The 23203-nt window shown below is 42.1% G+C and overlaps 1 protein-coding gene across 13 annotated transcripts in view; it reads right to left on the minus strand.

Moving 5' to 3' along the window:
• Window positions 1-23203, minus strand: part of AHI1 (Abelson helper integration site 1) — a 282040-nt gene that overhangs the window by 73279 nt on the left and 185558 nt on the right. The window contains exon 22 of one of the 13 annotated variants that reach the window (XM_075597398.1): window positions 6682-6764. The exons of 11 other annotated variants lie outside the window; for them this stretch is intronic. In XM_075597398.1, coding sequence (XP_075453513.1) covers window positions 6746-6764 — 19 coding nt within the window. In that variant the 3' untranslated portion in view covers window positions 6682-6745. Of the gene's footprint in view, window positions 1-6681; window positions 6765-23203 lie in introns of those variants that run through there. One more of the 13 variants, XM_075597401.1, reaches the window with a different exon arrangement.

Genomic DNA, 23203 nt, shown 5'->3' on the forward strand with positions numbered 1-23203 from the left:
CAAAAGGCCACAGCACATACTGTAGCAGCCTTGAGGCTTCAAAACAGGACCTAGTGTGCTCTGCATCGACCACAAAATGATCTCCAAATAAGCCCTTGGGTGTTTTACTTAAGATAATAAAGACCAGATCAAACAAACATTTGCATAGCATACTGAATATCAAACACCTGGTATATTTAACACAGGCTAAGAAGCCAAAACTTAAACTTTAAGTTAACATCTGCAACTTATAAAAGAAAGTTCTTATTTAGGACGAAGAAGACTCATTTTTTTAATAGGTCTGTTTCAAAAGCTCTATAAAAGCAAGAACAAAAAATTCCAGCATTGACACGGCAGTCCGTAAGTCTGAATTTGATCAGAAATTGGCAAGTATTTGTTATTATTTATTTTATTTTTTTCATTGACAAAAAAAAAAAAAAATGGTACAAATCGCATTCTGGCATATTTGAAAAAAGTTAAGCTTTCGTCCTTCCCTTTCCTAGTTTTCAACAATCCCTGTAGTTGGGGACGGAATAATTATTCGCCCATATTTGTATTTGCCAGGAAGTTGCCAATTTTTTGCATTTTTTAATATCTGCAAATTTGTTGAATTTCCAAAAAAAAAATGTCACACCTCGTTATGTTTAATTGAGTAGTGAATAATTGAAAATGTGCCAACAAATTATTTTTAGAACAGTGGAGATTATATTTAAAAATTAGCAGAAAAATAGAAAATTGTAGAATATTTGAAAATTTGCACAAAAAAACCCCGATTTGTTTTTTAAAGAATATCTGAAAATTAGAGAATATTCAACTATTGTGAAAATGTATTTGAACATTTAAGAATCGTTTCTATTTTTCAGAAAATATGGAAAAAAAAACAATGCAAATTGAAATTTACCTCCGTCGCCCACCTCAACGCAATATTTTGATCAGAGAATCTTTGAATGAAATATAACAAGCTGTAAATGAACATTAGAAAAGCAAATATATTCTCCAGAATACTTTTCACCACTCCTAGATATCACCCCTTCGCTGGCAGATGGCCCAGCAATGCATTGCCCTATTATGTGTTGCTGGCCTCTGTGGCAGTGAGGTGATAATAAGGAAGTGTGTCGCACTTTTTTTATACCAGCTTGAAACTGTTAGAAACAGAATTTGTCCTAAGCAGTAGTGGATTTCCCATTAGGTCCAGACCTAGGCCGGCAAAATTTGGGTGCAGCAAAAATGTCCACCCGCATATACTTTTGCCCCCCTCTCGGGCCTAATGGTTGTGACGGTGAAGGGGTACCCAGGCCAATAATAAAGGTATTATGCTCGGTTGGGTGCCCCTGAGCTATATTGGGCAATTGTAAACTGTCAGTTCTGCAACCCAATCATGGCAGAAACACTGTGTTTTGTGTTAAAACGTATATGTGTCTCTTATTACTCTAGGAGTGTTAAGCAGCGGACATTTCCCTGCTTCAGCACAGACCAGAATAGTAAGACCGGCAGGGGAATGAAATACATTTAGGTCCCCCGGTATATGCCTGTGAACCCCAGAACCAGGGGGGTTCAGAGTAAAGTCATTTTTAAGACAATGTGTATAACAGTAGCAGTGTTTCCCTGTAAACCGCGCAAAGGAAAAATGGTTTTAAAACCCAGCAGCTCGCAGCATAGCTGGCGGCATGTAGCTAACTTCGGCTAGGCAGCTCCTAGCGCGCTGAGATTTGCTGTGAGCGCTGGTTGTGTAAAATCATGGAAAAGTTTATAGCGCAATTTTTATAAAGTTATATAAAAATTGTTGAATGAAAGTCCCCGTATTTTAATTGTTCCAACAGTATGGGCATTTGGGGATTTTCACTCAGACGGCCGGAACAGAGAAAACACTGAATTTGTAATCACTGTACATTAGAAATGCATAGCATGAAATTCCTGCGAGGTAAGCAACGCATATTTAGCCGGAACTTCTAAGACACCCCCGCTGGCTCAGAGCCAAGATGTCTGAAAAAGTCCGGAGATAAAAGGCTGGGGCCAACTAAGGTGTTATGTGGGGAGGGGTAATGCAAGTATCCCCATCTTAGTAAATGTCCGGGCAAATGGGCCAGATGTCCGGTCAGCTCAGACAAAATGTCTCCATGTAAGGGGGACAGGTCTGGTGTGCCAAGCGGCAAAGGTGCGAGGTGCGTACATGCCCGTAGCAAACTAAAAAGCCCTCTGCCAGGTTTTGCCAAGTATGGGCAACTCTGGCATAGGTGGGAATATTTGTTCCCACAGAGATATTGGCTGCCGAGGTTAAAGATGGTTTTTTTTACAGCACAAGAATTCCTACAGTTGATCGGGAGGCAGTTCCATTTAAGCTTGACTTTAAACATTTTACCATCGTAACCCAAGTCAAGAGTTCGTAAGAACTAAGGATTCCAGAACCAATTCGACGGCGGTAGAATAAAGAAAGCAGGTCTGGCGGAGAAACAGCGGTTGCGAGAGGCGCCACTGTCCAAAGACTGTTTTCGGCTCTTTTTGCGCACAACTCCCGCTTCTGGGAAATTGTGCCTAGAGACTGTATTTCTAAAGATTTTGTTTTGGGAATAGAAGATTTTGTTTTACCTCATTCCAGTAAGTGTATTTCAAGTGTTTTTTTGTAACCTAATGTGTGTGTGTTCATTTCTGTAAATAAATCACAATTTATTTCATCTCTTGTTTTGCTCAATCAAAGGATCCGGGTATTAAGGTGGTAAAAGTGCTGGTCTCCCGTGACAATGGAAAGTCATTTTATCTGTTGCGGCCAGCTCCTTATCTGTCACCCCTGCCTTCTTATGAACCGCGTTAAATGATGCTGCGGACGTCACCAACGTGACATCACGGCGTCTCGTGGCAATGTGACGTTGCAGCGGCAAATTTCGGTGAGTTACCATGGCAACGTGGCCGTACGACGTTGGTGACGTCCATGGCGTCGTTTGACGCTGTGGTTCAAAAGAATGAGGGGGACAGCAGGTAAGGAGGCGGCCGCAACAGTTGAGCATAGGTGTGTCAGATTTTGAAATCTGGTCCTAAGATACAATCCACTTGGCCCACCTACAGTTAATCTTCCTATCTGCTGTAAACCTCACACCATATTATATCTTTGGGTTTTGTTCACACTCTGATTGAGCAGGGATATCCTGAAAACCTGACCTGTTGGGGGGCTTGAGGACTGAAGTTGAGCATCCCTGTTCTAATACTTCTCTTTCTCTAAACTACACTTATGTCCTCTGCATTGGTAAAAACCTTGAACAACACTGGAAAAGATTACATGATTCATGTTCTATACACTTTTTCTCCACTGTTGATTCTGGTACTGCAAGGTTTGTACCCTTGACGTACGTGAACAAGAGAGTTAAATCCCAATGTTACCTTCCCAATAAAAAATAAAAAAAGATTTTGTTTAAAAAAAAAATCGAATTGAATGTGAGTAAAGGCTCTGCAGTCAATTTCCTGTACAAATATATGTGGGTTTTCAAAACCTCTGGTTGTTCGGTATACAGTTATGGAAAAACCCTACGAAAGTGAGAAATGTCCAATCTGCATCTACATACTAAAATGCAGACTAATCTGTAATTTGCCGTTTTCAACACCAACATTTGTGTGAGAACATGATTATGTTGTTATGGTGTTATGGTACATTATAGCATATCTCAGGAACAAGTAAATTTACAGAGCATTGGAACCTAGTTTGCCTTAAAGAGGCAATCAAAGCATGCAATTTTTGTGGCGATTTAAAACAAAAATGTAAGATCGGATTGAAGCAGGGCGTCTCCGGAGCTGAACTTCATTAATTTCCGCTCCAGAAACCCCCTACTTCCGGAGATAAAGACCTCCATAGGTGGTGTCGGTAGCCGCTTAGCCAACAGGGTACATATAATGGTGGCGTTTCAAAGCCACCGCACCCTGCGACATCATCACGTTCGGCTTCCTCTTGGCCCACGTGACGCGGATGCTTTAAACTTGATGCTTTAAACTTTAACGACAAATCAGCAACCCATTTGGAGGTAGTTATCTCTGGAAGCAGGGGGTTCCCAAAGCTGAAATGAATGGGGTTCAGCTCCAGGTTAAAAAAAGTAAGAAGATAAAAACCAGCTTGACTTGCTCCTTTAATTAGACAGATTCTTATAGCTACAGGATACTTTTTTTTTTTTTTTTAACTAATTACTGTATTTGCAACCATCCGTACGCAACAGGGTAGTTGTATTGTCGTGTTTAGTACAATAACCTAAGCATTAAAAAATAGAGTACACTTACAGTATTGTGACATTTAAACCCGGATTGTTGAGTCAAAAACATTCAATACAAACTTCTCGTTCTATCTTTTTGTGCAGCTGCGATATGCAGCTTATCGACCCTGCTTCAACACCTTCTCATACTCTCTTACTATTAGGAAGGCAATGGATACAGAGACCGGCTACAGATTTAAGCCCAGCTGGGCTTCCATGCATGTACAGTTTTGCTTATGCTAAAAAAGAAAGAACTGTGACGGTTTATGGTCACATTTTTACTACTGTATGTATTGAAGACTATTCCTCGTATACGTAAAGGTACAACTAATGTAATTATATCTCCATTAAAGGGATAAGCATGCATTTCAAAAGAGAGCATCTGAAAAATATTTTGCCGTAACTTGTAACCTGGCCCTAAATAGGTCCCTCTGAGAATATGTTTAAATCATAAAATGTGCATTTCCACTACTCTATTTACAAAAGTATACAGCAAAAAAACAGAATGTGTTGCGCTCAATGTATCATAGTCAAGGGGTTTTATCACCTCCAATAGTTGTGGTGCACCTACAACAGATCTATCATAACCTATAAAAGGAACACATGTAGAAAAGCTATGGGTGTAATGAGTCTTGGGACCAAGTTAATTATGAGGAATTTAAGAGGGCCCATTACACCCCAGCATTTCCACTGTTCTCTTCTTGTTGATATAACCTTGTCAATTTATATAAAAAAAATAAATAAAAAAAAAAACGTTTTATGATACGCACAGTAATTCTTACATTTCTCATCAACTGTTACATTCTAGAGATATCTGGTTATGATTATTTGAGCTTTTTGGCGAATAAAAATGGTCAATGTTTAAATCAATATGAAATATTAGCTTTACTGGCTCATGATTTAATGCATATGAGCAACTGAATAATGAAAACAAAAAAATAAAAAGCAAGTTGCTAAATATTTTAAGAGATGGATTTTTTTTTTATTTCCTCAAAAATTATTTGTAACTAATAAAGTTGTACCTTTGTTTTTTGTATTGTGAAAGAAAGCAGAGTCCAAACTTTTCTCCAGGCCTTTGCTCCCCATAGACATTATTCTTAACATTATTCACAGGCAAACTGTTACCAAAGAAAGACCTTTCCAATTCCCAGAAGCCACCAGGGCCGCAGACGAGGGGGGGGGGGGGGAAAGCCAGGACAGGTGCTGCAAGTTGGGCCCGACCTCTGGCCAGGCTTGGCTGCCGGTTCTCTTGCGGCCGGTTCTCCCTCAGTTGCAAGCCTCTATCCCTCTGTCCCATACCGAGCTTCCAATGCTGCTGCGCGACGGGCCTCATGACATCAGCTCGCCAGAAGTAAGCGTGGCTCAGCTTCCGGCGCACTGACGTTGGAAGCTCGGCGTCAGACAGAAGGAAAGAGGCCCATAGCTGAGGGAGAGCCGGGCCCAGCCGCGAGAAGAACGGTAGCCAGGCCTGGTCAGGGACCGGCCCAACTTGGACTGGGGATTGGGGGGTGTATTTTTTAATATGTAGTGGGGGGATGGGTTGTGTATTTTTTTTTTTAATATGTATTGGGGTTTGGGAGGTGTATTTAATATTTATTGGGGCGGGGTGTCTTTTTTAATATGTATTGTGGGGTGGGGGGTGTATTTTTTATTATGTATTGGGAGTTGGGGTTATATGTATTTAGGGGGGTTGGTATCATATTTTGTGGGGGGGCTTGAATGAGGCGAGTAATTGACGGAAGGTGGGGGTGAGTGAGAGGAGAGAGGGGGCGGAGTGGGTGAGGAAAAGAGGGAGTAAGAGTGAGACGCAGGGGAGGGAAATACATGAGGTGAGAGGTGGTGAGTGAGGAAGAGGGAGTGAGATGGAGGAGAGAGATACATGGGAAGAGGGTGGAAAATAGAGGGGGCTCATGAGGTGTGAAATGGGAGGGGGGAGCTCACAATACCGCCGAGGGGGGGGTGGGGGGGCGTTTAGGGGCGTAATTCTAGTCCTGAGCCCCGGGAGAACTGTCTGCGGACCTGAAGGCCCCCACAAAATGTGAATAATCCCAGTGGTAATGTTACAAAGATTGTACGAGAGAGAAGACAGAGCAAGAAATACAACAGTATAAAGACATCTTGCTTGAAACTTGTTCCAACAATTCTAACACTGCTTCACGGTGACTTATCTGAAAATTAGAACTGGGTATAGTTTATGCCCAGCCAGATAACATAGTGAAAACAAACAGTAAATAAGCAAGACTAAGATTACTACTCTAAACATGACGATTAAAAGCCATTTATTTTTTTTGGTTGTTTAAACAGTGATCACACGCAATGTTTAACTTCAAGTCAGCTCTCTACTTGCTTGAGGTTACATGGTGACAAATGTCTGAATCATCTTCAGTAAGCAGCATTTAAAAATAACTAAAGCAATAAAACACTGCACTACATTTTAAATAAGCATCTGCAATGCAAAATCCCCTCCCGTTACCAGAAAAATGACCAGTTGCTGCAGGCACCCTTCTGTAAGTTTCTAAATTTCTCATCTTCTTTACTTAGTGAGAGGTTCGTTGACTGAAATCAAACAAATAGAGCAAGAATACTAGCATGAAAAACAAGAAGAGAACTTAGTGACTGTCAAAGTTCACACTGGAGGAAAGGCTTCCAGCAAACCTACATACACTGAAATGCTGGAAAATATAAATCATCTGTATCATTAAAGCTGCAGTTCAGTCAATATCCTGCATGTGTGTTTTTTTTAATAAATCAGTTCTGTAGTAAGAAAAAATACTTTTAGCATTTTCTGTTTTTAAAAAAACAACTTTGAAAGACCAATTTTCTTGTATTCTATTTTAACAACCATTTGCTAAGGCACAGCCCCTTCATGTCCTGTCACAAGCCCTGGCACACCCCTTTGTCAGCCCTGCCCTCCCTCTAGCACATGTCAGTGCAGGAGTGCTCATGAATATTCATGAGCTTCCACTGAGAGACAGAAGCAGAAAAAAAAACAGATCCCTTCACTAATGATGTCACCAAATTTTGCAGATCAATACATGGAGAACGAATTGACCTGCAGCTATACAGTTCCTTAGGTAATTAGAGATTGCCCACATGAAAATATTGAAGTAAAAAAATCAATTAAAAAAAAAAAAAAGGAAAAAAAAGACTGAACTGCAGCTTTAAATCTGAGAAGTGGCCACAATAGCCACTGTTTGCATCTTGCCCCAATTTCTCTCTTGAGTTTGCACTTTGAGAAAGTGAAGGACACTAATTTATAGAAAACTCTACCAGGAAATCCTCTGACATCATTGGCTGCTATAGATCTGCAGCAAAAAGAACCAAACTTTAACAAAAGGAATGTAAACGGAATTGCACTAGGGAGTTGCATACTTGTGTCATTTGCAAAGACCTTTAATGATGGCCAGCAAGCCAAATTGCTTCTTTTGAATATGAGTAACTACTTAGAATTAATATTGGTCCGTTGCTCAGACATCTATTTTTTTGTTTCCCTTCTATGCATTGTTGTCCCCTTTATGCAGGCTAGTCTCTACCTGCAATGCTGAATAACAGGAGTCGGTCCATTAAGACTGCTGACTCAGGAACCGAGTGAGCCAGCACCCTGATTTTTGGTGTGCAGCCTCAGTGTAACCCCCCAAGCACACACATATTAAAAATATAACACTAAGACAAGTGGAACAGATATTTTTATAAAGTGTATTACTGTGTGCATTTTAAAAGTCAGGACGGGAACTTTTTTTCCTGTCCGCCTTTGTAAGTGAATGCATTAAGGAACAAATGTTATGCATACATGAGCTGGGGTTATGTTCCTCTCCAGCTTCAAAAGCTCCCTGTTGAGGCAATGCCTATGGGTCTAGGGACGTGTGTGATATGAAAGGCCCCAGAGTCTTAAAGTGTGACTTAACCAGGATGTTTCTGAGTAGCAGATCCTGTTACTCATCTTGGATATTTCACACCTTGGAACCAAACTCCAGACTGTGTGTCCCCTGAAACGAGTGGCCCCTTTTTATTCAGCGGTGCTACCAAGCTGCTCACTGAGCATACTCAGAGTTACCTGGGCTGGCTGTAGGATTTTCCCACGTTACATGGCAGGCTCTGATAGGAGGAAGATAATTCCTTGCCAATGGGATGAGGCTAATGAAAAACTCCATGGGCCCCTGTCCTTAAGGAGGCCTGTAACTCTCATTCCTCTGGTTCTTAGATAAGATCTAAGTACAGCGGCTGCGATTCCTGAACGCCATTGGTTAAAAACATCGCAACAAGGAAACTAGCCCTGCTTCAGGATTTTGTTAGCCCTGGGGATTCCAGAACGAACCCCAAAGAACCAGAACAAACTTTTTACATTTCAAGGAAATAACGGGCTGGCAACTTGCGCCCCTGGCAAAAGGACTGCAATTTAAAAGACTTTATTTCTGTGTTTTTCGTTCACTGGACCATTTATCCTGTTCCCCCATTTAAGTAAGTGTTTTATTAAGTGTATTCTGAAGTTGTCGTGTATTTGTCTATCAAGGAAATAAATGACAATTTATTTTGCTTAATTTGTTTGCTCAATCGAGAATCCCCAAAATGTAAAAATTGTTGATAAGTTCCGTCCATCGCGACAGATGGACAAGCAAATTATTGGAGATGAAGAAAAAGCAGAGGTATTAAACTAATTATTTGTCTCTGTATTTACCAGGGAAGAATCAATTGCAATAGTAGTGCCATAGGAGGAAGCCACAACCTCTATATTTACGAACAATTGGTTAACTGAGGAAGAAGTAAATAAGGCACCTGGCCCTGATGGCATACAGCCAAGAGTTCTTAAGGAGTTAAGTTCAGTAATAGCCAAACCATTACATATAATATTCAAGGACTCAATTTCCACTGCTCAGTACCACAAGATTGGCGCAAAACGTGGTGCCTATATTTAAAAAGGGAAGCTAGATCACAGCCGGGGAATTAAGCCTGACATCAATAGTAGGGAAGCCCCTTGAAGGTTTAGTACGGGATAATATTCAGGAATACCTAATCGAAAACAACATTATTCGTAATAGCATGGATTTATGAAGGATAGGCCATGCCAAACTAACCTTATTAGTTTCTTTGAGGAGGTAAGTAGGAATTTAGACCAGGGTAATGGAGTTGATGTCTATTTCGATTTTGCATAGGCTTTTGATATGGTTCCTCACAAGAGCTTAGTGTACAAAATAAAGGAAATTGGACTGGGTCAAAATATTTGCCTCTGGATTGAAAACTGGTTGAAGGATAGAACACAGAGAGTTGTAATACACTGAAGTTTTTCAGGTTGGGCTAAAGTTGTGAGTGGAGTACCTCAGGGATCCATGCTTTTTAACTTGTTTATTAATGCCCTTGAGGATGGCAGAGAACAAAATCTACATCTTTACTGATGACACTAAGGTAGTGGAATCAGAACAGGATGTAATTTCTCTCCAGAAGGACTTGGATAGACTAGAAACTTGGGCAGGTAAATGGAGATGAAGTTTATAAATGTAAGTTAAATGTAAGGTTATGCATTTGGAAAACAAGAATAAACAGTCAATTTACAAATTAAATGGGGATAAATTAGAAGAATCCTTGATGGAGAATGATTTAGGAGTGCTTGTAGACAGCAGGCTTACTGTAGCAATAGTGCCCTAAGTCATGCAGTAACTTCAAAGGCAAACAAGATCTTATCTTGCATTAAACAGACAATGGATAGAAGTAAACATAATTATGCCCCTTTATAAAGCATTAGTAAGACCACAGCTTGAATATGGAGTACAATTTTGGGCACCACTCCACAGAAAATACATTATGGAACTAGAGAGTGCAGAGAAGAGCCATCAAATTAAAAAAGGGGATGGATAATCTGATTTATTAGGAGAGGCTAGCGAAATTAGATTTATTTACATTAGAAAAGAGGCGTCTAAGAGGGGATATGATAACGATATGCAAATATATTCGGAGACAATACAAGGCGCTTTCAAAATAACTAATTATCCCAAGGGTAGTACAAGTGACACAGGGTCATCCCTTAAATTTGGAGGAAAGGAGATTTCACCAGCAACAAAGGAAAGGGTTCTTTACAGTAAGGGCAGTTAAAATGTGGAATTCATTACCCTTGGAGAGAACAATAGATATCGTCAAAAAAAGGTTGGACATCTTTTTAGAAAGGAAAGGTATACAGGGATATACCACGGGAAGGATGTTGATATAATCTGATTGCCAATATATGGAGTCAGTAAGGAATTTAGTTTTCCCCTTATGAGATATCATTGGATGATATTTAACTGGGGTTTGTCTGCCTCTGGATCAATATACTGTACGTACGGTATAAATATAGCATATATCTGTCGTCTAAATTTAGCATAGATTGAACTTGATGGATTTATGTGCTTTTCAACCTCATCTACTATGTACTGTACAGTATGTGTATTTTATTTTGGTTAATGCCCCAAACCCCTATCTGCATAGCTCTTACAGACTGGTGGCGACCCGGTAGGCTTAACACTGAGGGAGTCCCATTCAGAAGCATGAGCTCCCACTGTGTTAATCCCTTCAGGGCAACCAGTATGCTGTGCTTTTGTGAGTGGGGAAGCCGGGTTTGGGCCGCGGCCAAGCTCCATTCATCAGCAGTTTCCTTGCACCCGAAAACAAATTTAGATAACACTGCATCTGTATAAAGCAATTTGTAACTGTTCTCTTTTATAGTGGTGTTGATAGAGATGGATGAGACTGTTTCCCAAATCTCTTCCCAATCTTCAGGATCAAGAGGTGTTCCAAGGTACTTTGATTGTTTAATATACGACATATTTATAAAAATGGAGTAAACACTAACAAATGGAACAATCTAAAAAAGTTATGATTATTTATTAGTCATGACGACAAAAAAAGGAAGGTGTCACCCCACATACGCGTTTCACGTTGTGGCGTGTTGTCAAGGCATACATACAAGTGTTACACGAGTGTATTTGTCGGTACAGTGTACATTCAATCATACTATCCCCTTTCGCAATAGGTAAACTCCCCCTGGCACCCTCATCGTAAAGTCAGCATGCCTCGCATGACCCGGGCGCGGGACGTCATCACGCCGGACTGTGCCCAACGAGCGTGCCCGACTCATGACCTCAACGTGCCCGAGTGAGAGACGCACGCACACCCAACGCACAACGTCAGTGCGCCTTTTACTGGCCTTTGAATAGAGGAAATGTTATTGTTAAAGAACAAATGGCTCATGAACACAGCGCAAAAAAAATCATTAAAAACACAGACAAGAAACCAGAAGATCTGGAAAATAACTATATACATAAAGAATGTATGTATTACAGACACCTTAACCAATAAACATGAGGAATAAATCCCATGCTATAAAGACATATAACAAACTAAATACTCATCAAAAAGGGAATACAATATATACATTATCTATGAATTAATTTGTGAATCTAATCATGATATTGACCCTATATTCTACACTTCAGTTACATTGAGTGGCCTATCTATAAATAAAGGGGGGTAAGGGACCTATATTTTATTAGCCAAAAACATATTAATTCATAGGGTTGAGATAGATATAAACAAAGTGTTATATTCAATAGTTATATTCCTATGGTGTACCTAAGTGAAGATACAGCCGCGGCCCCTTTTATTCTCCAACATCTCTGAATTTTTTCGGGATTTTTTTCCGAATGCCACGCACTTCACAGCACTTTACCACGTTCATGCCGCATTCATACCGCATTCACACCCGCGGTTGATGTGTTTATTGATAATGGTTCGGATTTAATTGGTTGCAATGGCAGATATTCATGAATTGTAATGCGCATGCGCTTCAGTAATGTTTCGACTTGCAGGTGATTAAAAAAATACCACAGTGGTCCATTGTAAATTGGCCTTGGGACTGAAGAAGTTACAATAATGTATTAATTTTCATATTAAAAAAAAGACAAGCACAGTTTCTGGTCTGGTGTTATTGTCCTGAGAGTCCCGCCATGAGTGCACAACTGCAGTCTATGTTCCAAAAACCCGACAGAACGTACGCTTATTTAATATGGGCCGCGATTAATGCAACAGATGATAAGATGGCAACAGTTGTTCAAATTTATCAGTATTTTATCGAAAACTATGACTTTTACAAATTTTCGCCAGATGCTCATGTGTGGAAGCGTGCAATAAGGAAAAAGTTATATAGCGATCCATGTTTTTTTCGTATTGATCCCGATGTTATTGGAGGGTATTGGTGTGTATCACCGGGTTTTTCCCGTATCTATGATCATGGAGACTGCAAAAGGGGAAAGGTCATGTTAAAACCAACTAAGAAACGTCAGTCGCTGGCAAGCAATGCGACAGCGACAGCTTCCAATAACGGTCCGACCGTCAGTGAAAACCTGGTGACTGGCAACCCTTGCTGTCTGTCCCCGCCCGGATACCTGCAGCCTGAGCCGGATTTCGCGTACAGATTCGAGCAAGCTTGCATGTACCTAAGCGATTTCCAGCCTCATCAGCTGACTACAGGTGTAGTATTCCCGCTGTCACCTGTCAACGACGTGTATGATCAAGAATACGGGACTGGCAGTGGCTCGGCGCCAGCTGATTGGCAAAGTCTATGGTGAGTAATGTTGGCATATTTTATTCTGTTTTTGAAATATCAATGCGATTCAAAAGTCAAGCGATTCTCCTGTAAGCAATATCATTGGCTGAGCAGCTTCTACAGTAGATATTGCACAATTGGTGAAAAGCTAGGCGCATGTGCATTGGAACCTTCTTGAAACGCATATGCGTGTCTTCACATCGACGGTAAGCGCATGCGCATGTGAACAGGAGACGCCCCCCGAGAAAATTATTGGTGGGACTGACTGTGGGAACTTCTTTAGGGGACTGACTGACCATTACAGTAAAACTTTTACCTTTTTTTTGGTTCCTCAGAAAAGAAAACTTTGTCATCTCATGCGGAAAACGGCAAATGGAGGGATTTCGATGGATAATATCGCTTTGTGTTACAATGCCTGCACATTGCTGAATCTGATTAAAAAAAAACATGTACCGGAGTCTACAGTTTAGTGGTTTAGTGGCCGTTGTTATTGATTAGGATAGAATACTGTAACTGAGAGCTTCATAGAAAACCTGGAACAGTATGCTGTTGTTTTTAGACCGTATATATATATATATATATATATACAGCTAAACCCCGTTATAACGCGCCTCGCTATACCGCGATTCGGTTATAACGCGGTTTTCCCATGGCTCCCGTTTAAAAAAAAAAAAACACACTGCACACACTCACTGCACACTGCACACACTGCACACACTGCACACACTGCACACACACTGCACACACACTGCTCATTGCACACACTGACACACTGCACACACACTGCACACTACACACACACTGCTCATTGCTCACACTGCACACACACTGCTCATTGCTCACACTGCACACACCTCACACTGCACACACACTGCTCACACTGCACACACACTGACACACTGCTCATTGCTCACACTGCACACACACTGCTCACACTGACACACACTGCTCATTGCTCACACTGCACACACTGACACACTGCACACACACACTGCTCACACTGACACACACTGCACACTGCACACACACTGCTCATTGCTCACACTGCACACACTGACACACTGCTCATTGCTCACACTGCACACACACTGCTCACACTGACACACACTGCTCATTGCTCACACTGCACACACTGACACACTGCACACACACTGACACACACTGCACACTGCACACACACACTGCTCATTGCTCACACTGCACACACTGACACACTGCTCATTGCTCACACTCTGCTCACACTGACACACACTGCTCATTGCTCACACTGACACACTGCTCACACTGCACACACACTGACACACACTGCTCATTGCTCACACTGCACACACTGACACACTGCTCATTGCTCACACTGCACACACTGACACACTGCTCATTGCACACTGCACACACTGACACACACACACACACACACACACACTACACTTATACATAAATCAGCCTTACCTTACCTTGGGGATGATTTTTGAGGCATGTGGCTGCAGGGTGGGGGTGGTGCTGCGGTGGAGGGGGATGATGGCTGCTGCGGGGGCCCCCGATGCTGCGGGGGCTGGTGGGATGGCCCGGTGCAGCGCGGGGGGGCATGGGGGGGGGGGGAGGGCAGGACGACCCTGCGCTACGGCAGGGCCAGGGGGCCCTGTATTGCGGCGCGAGGGCCCTGTGCTGCGGCGGGGGGAGCCGGACCGGAGGGGAATCCCCCCTCCCATCTCCTGTCACGCGGCGACATGGGGAGCCGGACCGGAGGGGAATCCCCCCTCCCATCTCCTGTCACGCGGTGGCAGGGGGAGCCGGAACCGGAGGGGAATCCCCCCTCCCATCTCCTGTCACGCGGTGGCAGGGGGAAGCCGGGACCGCGGGTAAAAACACTGATGCGGCGGCCATTTTTTTTTTAAATTAGCGCGACCCCGTTAGTAACGCGGTGGTCTCAGGGTGGACCCCGAGGACCGCGTTATAACGGGGTTTAGCTGTATATATATATATATATATATATATATATATGTATATATATATATTTTTATATATACTGTATAATAAACACGAAAAATAAAAAGTATGCATTTATTCTACATGTATTCCAGTACATATGTGTATTCTATACCAATACAGCATGTATTGTTTTAATACTCTTGTGATGTACAGTACTGAGCATGCCTACAGTATACAGTACAGTATACCTGGACAGTACTGTACAGTATGTTCTAGAAACACTGTATTTTGTTACAGTATAAAAGGAGACAATGGAACAATTTAAAACAAATCAACATTTTCTTTTATTGGTGGAGTAAGTACAAAAACATTTATTTACAAATACAATGTAAAAACATTTTAAGTGTACAGCAATTCAAAACATCAACAGGTGTATGGTTTACTGCTAGTGAAAACATTTATGTACAGAAAGTCAAAACATTTACAGTCAGTCAGGACTGCACAACTCCAGTCCTCGAGGGCCGCAAACAGCCCCAGTTTTAAGGAAAACCTTGAAAACCGGGCCTGTTTGCGGCCCTCGGGGACTGGAATTGTGCAGGTCCTGTGTACAGTAAGGAAAAACATTTCTTTATTAATATAAGTTAAAACATGCAACATCTCCTTTATTAAAGTACAGAAAGTCAAAACATGTACAGCACAACAGTACAGGCATACCCCGCTTTAAGTACACTCACTTTAAGTACACTCGCGAGTAAGTACATATCGTCCAATAGGCAAACGGCAGCTCACGCATGCGCCTGTCATCACGTCCTGAACAGCAATACCGGCTCCCTACCTGTACCGAACCTGTGTGCAAGCAGGGAGACTATAGAGCCTGTTACAAATGTGTTATTTACATCAGTTATGCACTTATATAACGATTGCAGTACAGTACATGCATCGATAAGTGGGAAAAGGTAGTGCTTCACTTTAAGTACATTTTCGCTTTACATACATGCTCCGGTCCCATTGCGTACGTTAATGCGGGGTATGCCTGTATGGTGTTATTAAAAAAAATTCTTTATTCATAAAATTTAAAACAAGCAACATCTCCTTTATTAAAGTACAGAAAGTCAAAACATTTACAGTAGGATGGTGTACAGAACCGTCAGTCAGGCCTGCACAACTCCAGTCCTCAAGGGCCTCAAACAGCCCTGGTTTTAAGGATAACCTTGAAAACCGGGCCTGTTTGCGGCCCTCGGGGACTGGAATTGTGCAGGTCCTGTGTACAGTAAGTAAAAACATTTCTTTATTAATACAAGTTAAAACACGCAACATCTCCTTTATTAAAGTACAGAAAGTCAAAACATGTACAGCACAACAGTATGGTGTTATTAAAAAAAATTCTTTATTCATAAAATTTAAAAAACGCAACATCTCCTTTATTAAAGTACAGAAAGTCAAAACATTTACAAAAAATAAACAACAGTTGAACAGTCACGCAAATTCGATCCCCACCAGATTGTCCTTCCAGGGCCGATGCCTTGTATGGCGCAAAATGCCATTAATGAAGTCTTAAACGATTTTCATTAAAGGATCTGAAATTGAAAAATAGCGCCGCAATTCCTCCACAATAGTCCTTCTTAAATTTTCAGGAAGCGCCCTTTTTTCGCGATTTCCTTCGTAGTTCACATTGTAGACCCACCCGCAGTACACCAAGTAGGACACTTGGTGCTCAAAAATTAACATGGCATACTTCTGGGGTAAACCAGCACTCATCACCCTATACTTCTCCCTGAGTGCCGGTGGCAGCTCGCGCAGGATGATGTCGGGCACCATATCGATGCAAGCGTATGTAGGTTGGGTTCTGGGAGTGGGTGTTCTTCTGTGAGCGGGTGTGCTTGTGGCGGCGGGCAAGGGTAGGTTGTCTGGGAGGAAGCTTTCCTCCTGTCTTGGTCGCCGTGTTGTCTCCTGGCGTGGTCTTGACGGGGTTGTCATGTTATCCCCCTCCTCAACGGCATACATGTACACAAATTCTTCTGGTGGAGGGGGTGCGCTTGGTGTTGGAAGGCGGTCGAAGGTCCCATTCATCACATCCATGCCACCCTCCTGCTCCGGGGATACACATGAACACCGAGCAAATTATGTATCCCCGCTATGTCAGTCTCTATCTTCTCCATCCGTTGATCCATCTTCTCCATCCGTTGATCCATCTTCTCCATCCGTTGATCCATCCTCTGCATCCGTTGATCCATATTTAGCATGGTCTCTAAAAGCAGATCTATCTTTACCAGCACAGTAGAGTTCCCGGGGATATCCACACTTAACCCATTGAGCATGTGGTCTAACGAGCTGGTTCTTGTGCATGGCGTGCTGTGGACATCTGGGTGGATGGGTGCTACGGAGGATGAGATGGGGATTCCATGGAGAGTATCGGCAGCGTCGTCGAAGAAGGATGGAGGAGGTGACCTGTGGATTTCCGGGAGAGAAGCGGCAGCGTCGTCGAAGAGAGATGGAGAAAGCGACCTGTGGATTTCCGGGCGAGAAGCGGCAGAGTCGTCTAAGCATAATAGAGAAAGTGACCCGTGGATTTCAGGGACACCAGCGGCAGCGTCATCGAAGAGCATTGGCGAAGATGGGCTGTGGGTTTCCGGGAGAGCGGCGGCAGCGTCGTGGACGAGTAATGGAGAAGATGGGCTGTAGATTTCCGGGAGAGCGGCGGCAGAGTCGTCAAAGCGTAATCGAGGAAGTGGCCTGCGGGTTCGATGGGTTGGCTGCCATTTCTTTTGTGTTGAGTGTACATCACCGAATTTCTTCTCGACATAATAAGGCTTACGTGTATAAAAACCCTTAGCCTTTGGGGTCAGCAGAAGGTTTTCTTTATTAGCCTTAGCCTGTCGCTTTGGCCTTGGCTTAGAAACAGCTGCCGCCTTTCGCTTTTTCTGTGCGATAGGCACGGCAGAGGCGAGTGGCTTTTGCGTCCGTAGACTCGGGGTTGATCCATGGAAGCAGATGGCACAATGCAGTATCTGGACAAGGGCAAGTTCAGATACAGATCATCGAGTGGGAGGCTATGCAAAGTGTGTAACCTTTTATGCATGGCGACGAGGTACAGGTGTTAAAAGTGGGCGTACTCTAAGGTGAGTCATTAACGTATAAATATACCATCCATTTTGTGGATTCACTGCACATTGACTAAACATCGAATATACATTCTTGTGTTTGTATTTCTTTCTATTCGCAGCAATGCCTGTTAAAAAGATTTCAAAGGATCTCAGCATGAGAATTAAGGAGATGTACACGAGCGGACACCGAATTGCAGATATCCAACGCTGGTTAGCTGCTTCTGGCCTCGTGCCGTCAACCACCGTGTGCTATCATGCACACAGAAAAAACAAACAACGCACGAGGACACCAACGGTAACTAACGCGTAAGTATATTTATATAACTATATAATACAGTATATCTATTATTGATTATATTGCTGCATATTAATAGAACTATATATTGTGTAGATCTATCTAATTTTATAGTTATTTCGGTATATTTATATAACTACAGTATATAATACAGTATATCTATTGTTTATATTGCTGCATATTAATTGAACTATATATTGTGTAGATCTATCTCATTTTATACTATTTTAATGTAAATGATGTGCTGTACTTGTGGCCTACTGCACTGTAACTTACCGGATTGTTGTTTTTCTGTACATTGTAGGGAGACAACTCTTCTGGTCGACAAAATAAGTGAAGAGAATGATGAGAAGAGTGCCTTAAGGGTCAAATACACTCTGCAGCAAAATCACAATCTCACTGTATCCAAGACCAGCATAAAGAAGATGAGACGCAGAATTGGATGGAAATATGGACGTGTGAGGTTAGTACTGGACAGTACAGGAGGTTAAAGTGTTGTTTAAGAAACTGTACTGTACCTATAAAATTATTCCTTGTCATTACAAAACGTACCCTATGATAAGGGACGTTAACAAGATCGAGAGAGTGGTCCAGGCCCAGGATCTTCACTGACGAGTCTACTGTTTCGCTGGAGAGATTTGCCACCTTTGCATTCCACAAAAAAGGTCGCATATCTATGAAGCCGCGTCCAAAACACTCAGTGAAGATGCATGTGTGGGGTGCCATCTCTAGGCGTGGACCAGGATGCATCGTCATCTTTGAAGGTAAAGTAAAATGTATGTCACACACTTTTGCCTTATGCACTGTACTGTACTAGTGTGCAGTTTTTTGAGCACTTTTCTTTTCTTGTTATAGGAATCATGAATAAAGCTTACTTCCAAGAGAAAATTGTGCCTGAGATTGTGGAATACATCACTCGTGAGTTCCCGGATGTTCACCGTTTCTACCAGGACAACGATCCGAAGCACACCGCGTCAACAGCGCATATTCTTGAGCGCGGTATCAACTGGGTGAAGACGCCAGCGGAGTAAGTGCGGTAACCGTGTCATTTTTTCCCACTGTTTTTACTGTGTACCGTATCTCTAACTAATTATCCTTTTTTTCCCCCCTCCAATGACAGATCGCCAGACTTCAATCCTATCGAAATGGTCTGGCATCAGCTGAAGGACCATATCCGAAAAGTCATGAAACCCTCCAAAAAGGATGAGTTGGCGCAAGGCATAATGAGTTTTTAGAACGATGTACTCACCGTGGAACGCTGCAATAAATATATTGACCATATTACGACTGTGTTGCCCATTGTGATCGCGCGTAACGGGCAAGCATCAGGAAGGTAGTATGTATAGTACTGTACTGTAGTATTGTAAGTACAGTATGACACAGGTAAGTATGGCACAGATTTTTTTTTCCCTGAGAGAGCAGCACCAGCCATCTGGTTACAAAGTATTTAACAGTAGTCACAGTATACAGTAGTTCCAGTACAGACTAGTTTGACAGTACTATGCAGCACACAATGCCATAATACAGTATGCACATAACTGCACTAATTTTTTGTTTTCTTGTCTTTTCAGAAAAAAAGGACGGACTGGGGGAGAGGGGGGGTATCGTGTAAAGTTTGTGAATTGTTTGTACAGTTAAGTGTATCTAAACTGCAGTCATGATGTACACAAAACCTCTCCTCTCTCAATGAACTACTGTACTGTACACAGAATGAGGAAGAAGATAAAGACGGAAAAAAGTATATTATTATAGATATTTTATTATATATTATACATTATGAATTAATATTATCATCAATGTGCATTATTCATGATTATCCACCGGCCCTCAATTTTCATCTGACAGAAGAACTGAATAAAGACTGCATTTTGTATTATTCATGATTATTTGTATATTTGTATTTTTTGTTCCTGATAAAATAAAATAAATATTTCTTTACATTCATGATAATCATAATCATTGACAACCCCCCCACCCCCACATCAAAGAAAAAGAAAGAATGACCAAAAAGTGGTAATTTACTGCATCAACAACATGAATCAGATAATGTTTTTTTTAACTCTCAATTTCACAGTTCTGTGCAAATCAGATTTACATCTCAAATTCGAGAAGGAATTATCAAAAGCGTTACCGTAAACAAAGCCTCAAAGGGTTGGGGGGGGTGGATGGGTGAGTCATGCGCAGTAATAATCAGCTAGCTCCCTTCCCAAAGAGGATTACAGAGAGGTGACTCAAAGTCAACAATAGGATAATTAGGCACGCAGGCGCAGAGAGGTGATGCTCGGCTAGGGACGGACGATTAAAAACACAATGGCAAGCTTTAGAAACGGAATGGCTCTGGAGAAATGTGGATAAGAGGTTCAAATCCTTGAGCAAGCCTTGTGTGTGTGCGTGGGGGCGGGGGGTACAGGGTACAGCTGCATGAAGGATTAGCTGTACTGCAGTTCAAAGAAATGACATATTTTCAAAAGGCAGGTCATCATAATAATTTGATCCCTACACCCCCAAATACATAAAAAGCACACAAATCAACCATGTGCAGTCAAACGCACAGTGTCGCAGTCAAAAGCTACAGCACAGATTGAAAATCGTAATATCAAGATGGTTTAGGCATGCTTGTGGAGAAACGAAAAATTAAAAATGAGGAGAAAAAAAATGTTTGTTTTTTTTGGTCACTCACTCTTGAACTTCACAAGCAAGCAGTGGTGAAGTTACAGACGCATGCACAGTAATCATAAGCTATCAAGTAGGAATGTAATTGAAACCAGAAAGACACACATTCCAAGGAATGGTGTGGGAGAGGTGTACTGTACTGTAGATAAGATAAGAAGTTGAAATTCTGCAGTGCAGTAAATTATCCTGTGTGTGCGGGGGCGAGCGAGGGGAGAGCGCTGTATATGCCAAAATGTGATACTGTTACAGCACACGCCTATGTGTTTCAACAATTTTCAAATGAGACATACAGCACTGCACATGCATGTATAAATATGCAAATTTTTAATTACTGCGCGCGCACACGCAGACTGTGTACCGACGTAGGTTGAACTGCTAAAGTATTAGACTTTGAAGACAACAGCTCGCGAACGCCCCCCTGAGTTTTTAGACGGTATTGCAGACAGCGCTAATAAAATGCTAATATTCCGAGCGCTAAAATATCGCAATACACTCCGGGGGAAAAAAAATACTGCATCTGCCCGCGGTTATCAGAGTTGCGCCACTACGGCCGCACTAGGGTAAAGGCGGCCGCCACTGTAATAAATATCCAAAACATATTAGCATGTGAGCTTTGGTATGGAATATGCTCACAGTATAGTTATAATATGATACTTGAATAAAGTATGACTTTTACTCACATACAGTAGAGCCCATACATTTCTACAAAACCAATTATATTAACGGAGACCACTTAAATTGATATAACCATTGAATAAACACAAAATGACTATAAGTGCAGATCAATTCTGATACATATATATTTTCCAAATGGTATGAGGCCAATATATATGACAACCAATCCAGATACAATATCGAAAATAATAATAATTGTGATGGAACATAAGGTTATACAGAATACTACCTTGAAATGTCCCACTCACACCTGTTCAGACATCAAATATATATTTGGGATAACACATGGAGGTTAGTAATTGATATGACAGATGTTAATTTTACATTAAGCTTTGGATTTGATTTAATTTGGAATAAATTGACCCAGATCCCAATCGGAATTTAAGCCTAAAGGGATGCGGGTCCTAAGGGTGATCCAAGATCCAAAATAGTTCTTGATGATCCAGGGTGTTAATCCTGTTGCCAAACAGGATTGGGGGTGGTACATGTTAGATACCTAGAAATGAAAAGGTATTAATGTTGCCCAGGCTGCAGGATGAAAAATGGAGGGACACTGACTGGGTGTGTTAGATCCCCTTTTGATATGAGTCGCATGTGTTCCATAATCCTCACTTTGAGGTCCCTGGTCGTGCGTTCCAAATACTGCTTACTACAGCCACAGGTCAGCAGGTAGATCAAAAACTGTGTATTACAATTAATAAACTGTTTGGTACTGTGCCGCTGACCTGTTTCCATGGAAGCAAACCCAGAGGCTGGTTTCATGTATTTACAGATTTTTCAATGAAGACATCTGAAGGAACCTTTCGGTAAGGACTGATCACTGGTATTTTTAGAGTAACAAAAACTTGGTGAAACATAATTTGCAATGGTCTTAGCTCGTTTGAATACAAACTTAGGGCCCGCCCTAAATATCTTATTGAGAGCTGGGTCCACAGATAGGACAATGGCGTCTTATTTTTTTTTTTAATTTAATCCGCTTGGGAGCTGAATTGTGTAATAAAGAGTGGGATATCCTGAGTGGAGCTCATTTTCAAACATGGTGTTACTGGAGTTATAGGAAGGGCCCTTGGAGATGAAGTGGCTGATCAGAGAATATCAGTATAGCTCTTTCAGGGTATTTGGTAAATCTCTTGTAATGAGTCGCAGGACTTTATCTGATCCCTATCAAAAATATCTCCTCCTGTGAGACTTTTTCAGCCACCAATCAAATTGACCCATAGACAAAAAAGCCTGGAGGAAAAGCAGGGTTATTGAACAACGTAGTCATGTTGCTAGTTGGAGTGGTCATCTTAGAATATATGGTCTAGTTTAGAGGGGGGACGTGTGGTTACGCTACCTGGGGTGGGTGGCGGGAGGGTTTAACCCCTTTATTACCTTAGCGGTTAGCCCAGTGTTTCCCAATCTGTGCGCCGCGGCGCCCTGGTGCGCCGTGGCTTGCCTAGAGGGGCGCCGCGATTAGCCTCCCCACCATCCCTCCGATCATCCCTCCCCACCATCACTGCTTCATGCCGGCCGGGCCGCATGGGATTGGCTGCAGGCAAAGAGGAAGCCGGGGGCGGGACTTTCGCCTTGTGCAGAGCACACGGTGAATGTGTGTGTCTGCCTCCCCGCTCCTGCCTCCTCTGTCTGCGCGGTGTCCCGTCCCCTTCTGCCCCGGGTAATAGGAGAAGGTAGGGGGGTGATAGGAGAAGGTGGGGGGGAGGGAGAGAGGTGTGTACATTTGCCTGTCCAGTGACTGTGTGCAGGG

The sequence above is a fragment of the Ascaphus truei genome, chromosome 4 (assembly GCF_040206685.1).
Source record: "Ascaphus truei isolate aAscTru1 chromosome 4, aAscTru1.hap1, whole genome shotgun sequence".
Taxonomy (NCBI): Eukaryota; Metazoa; Chordata; class Amphibia; order Anura; family Ascaphidae; genus Ascaphus; species Ascaphus truei.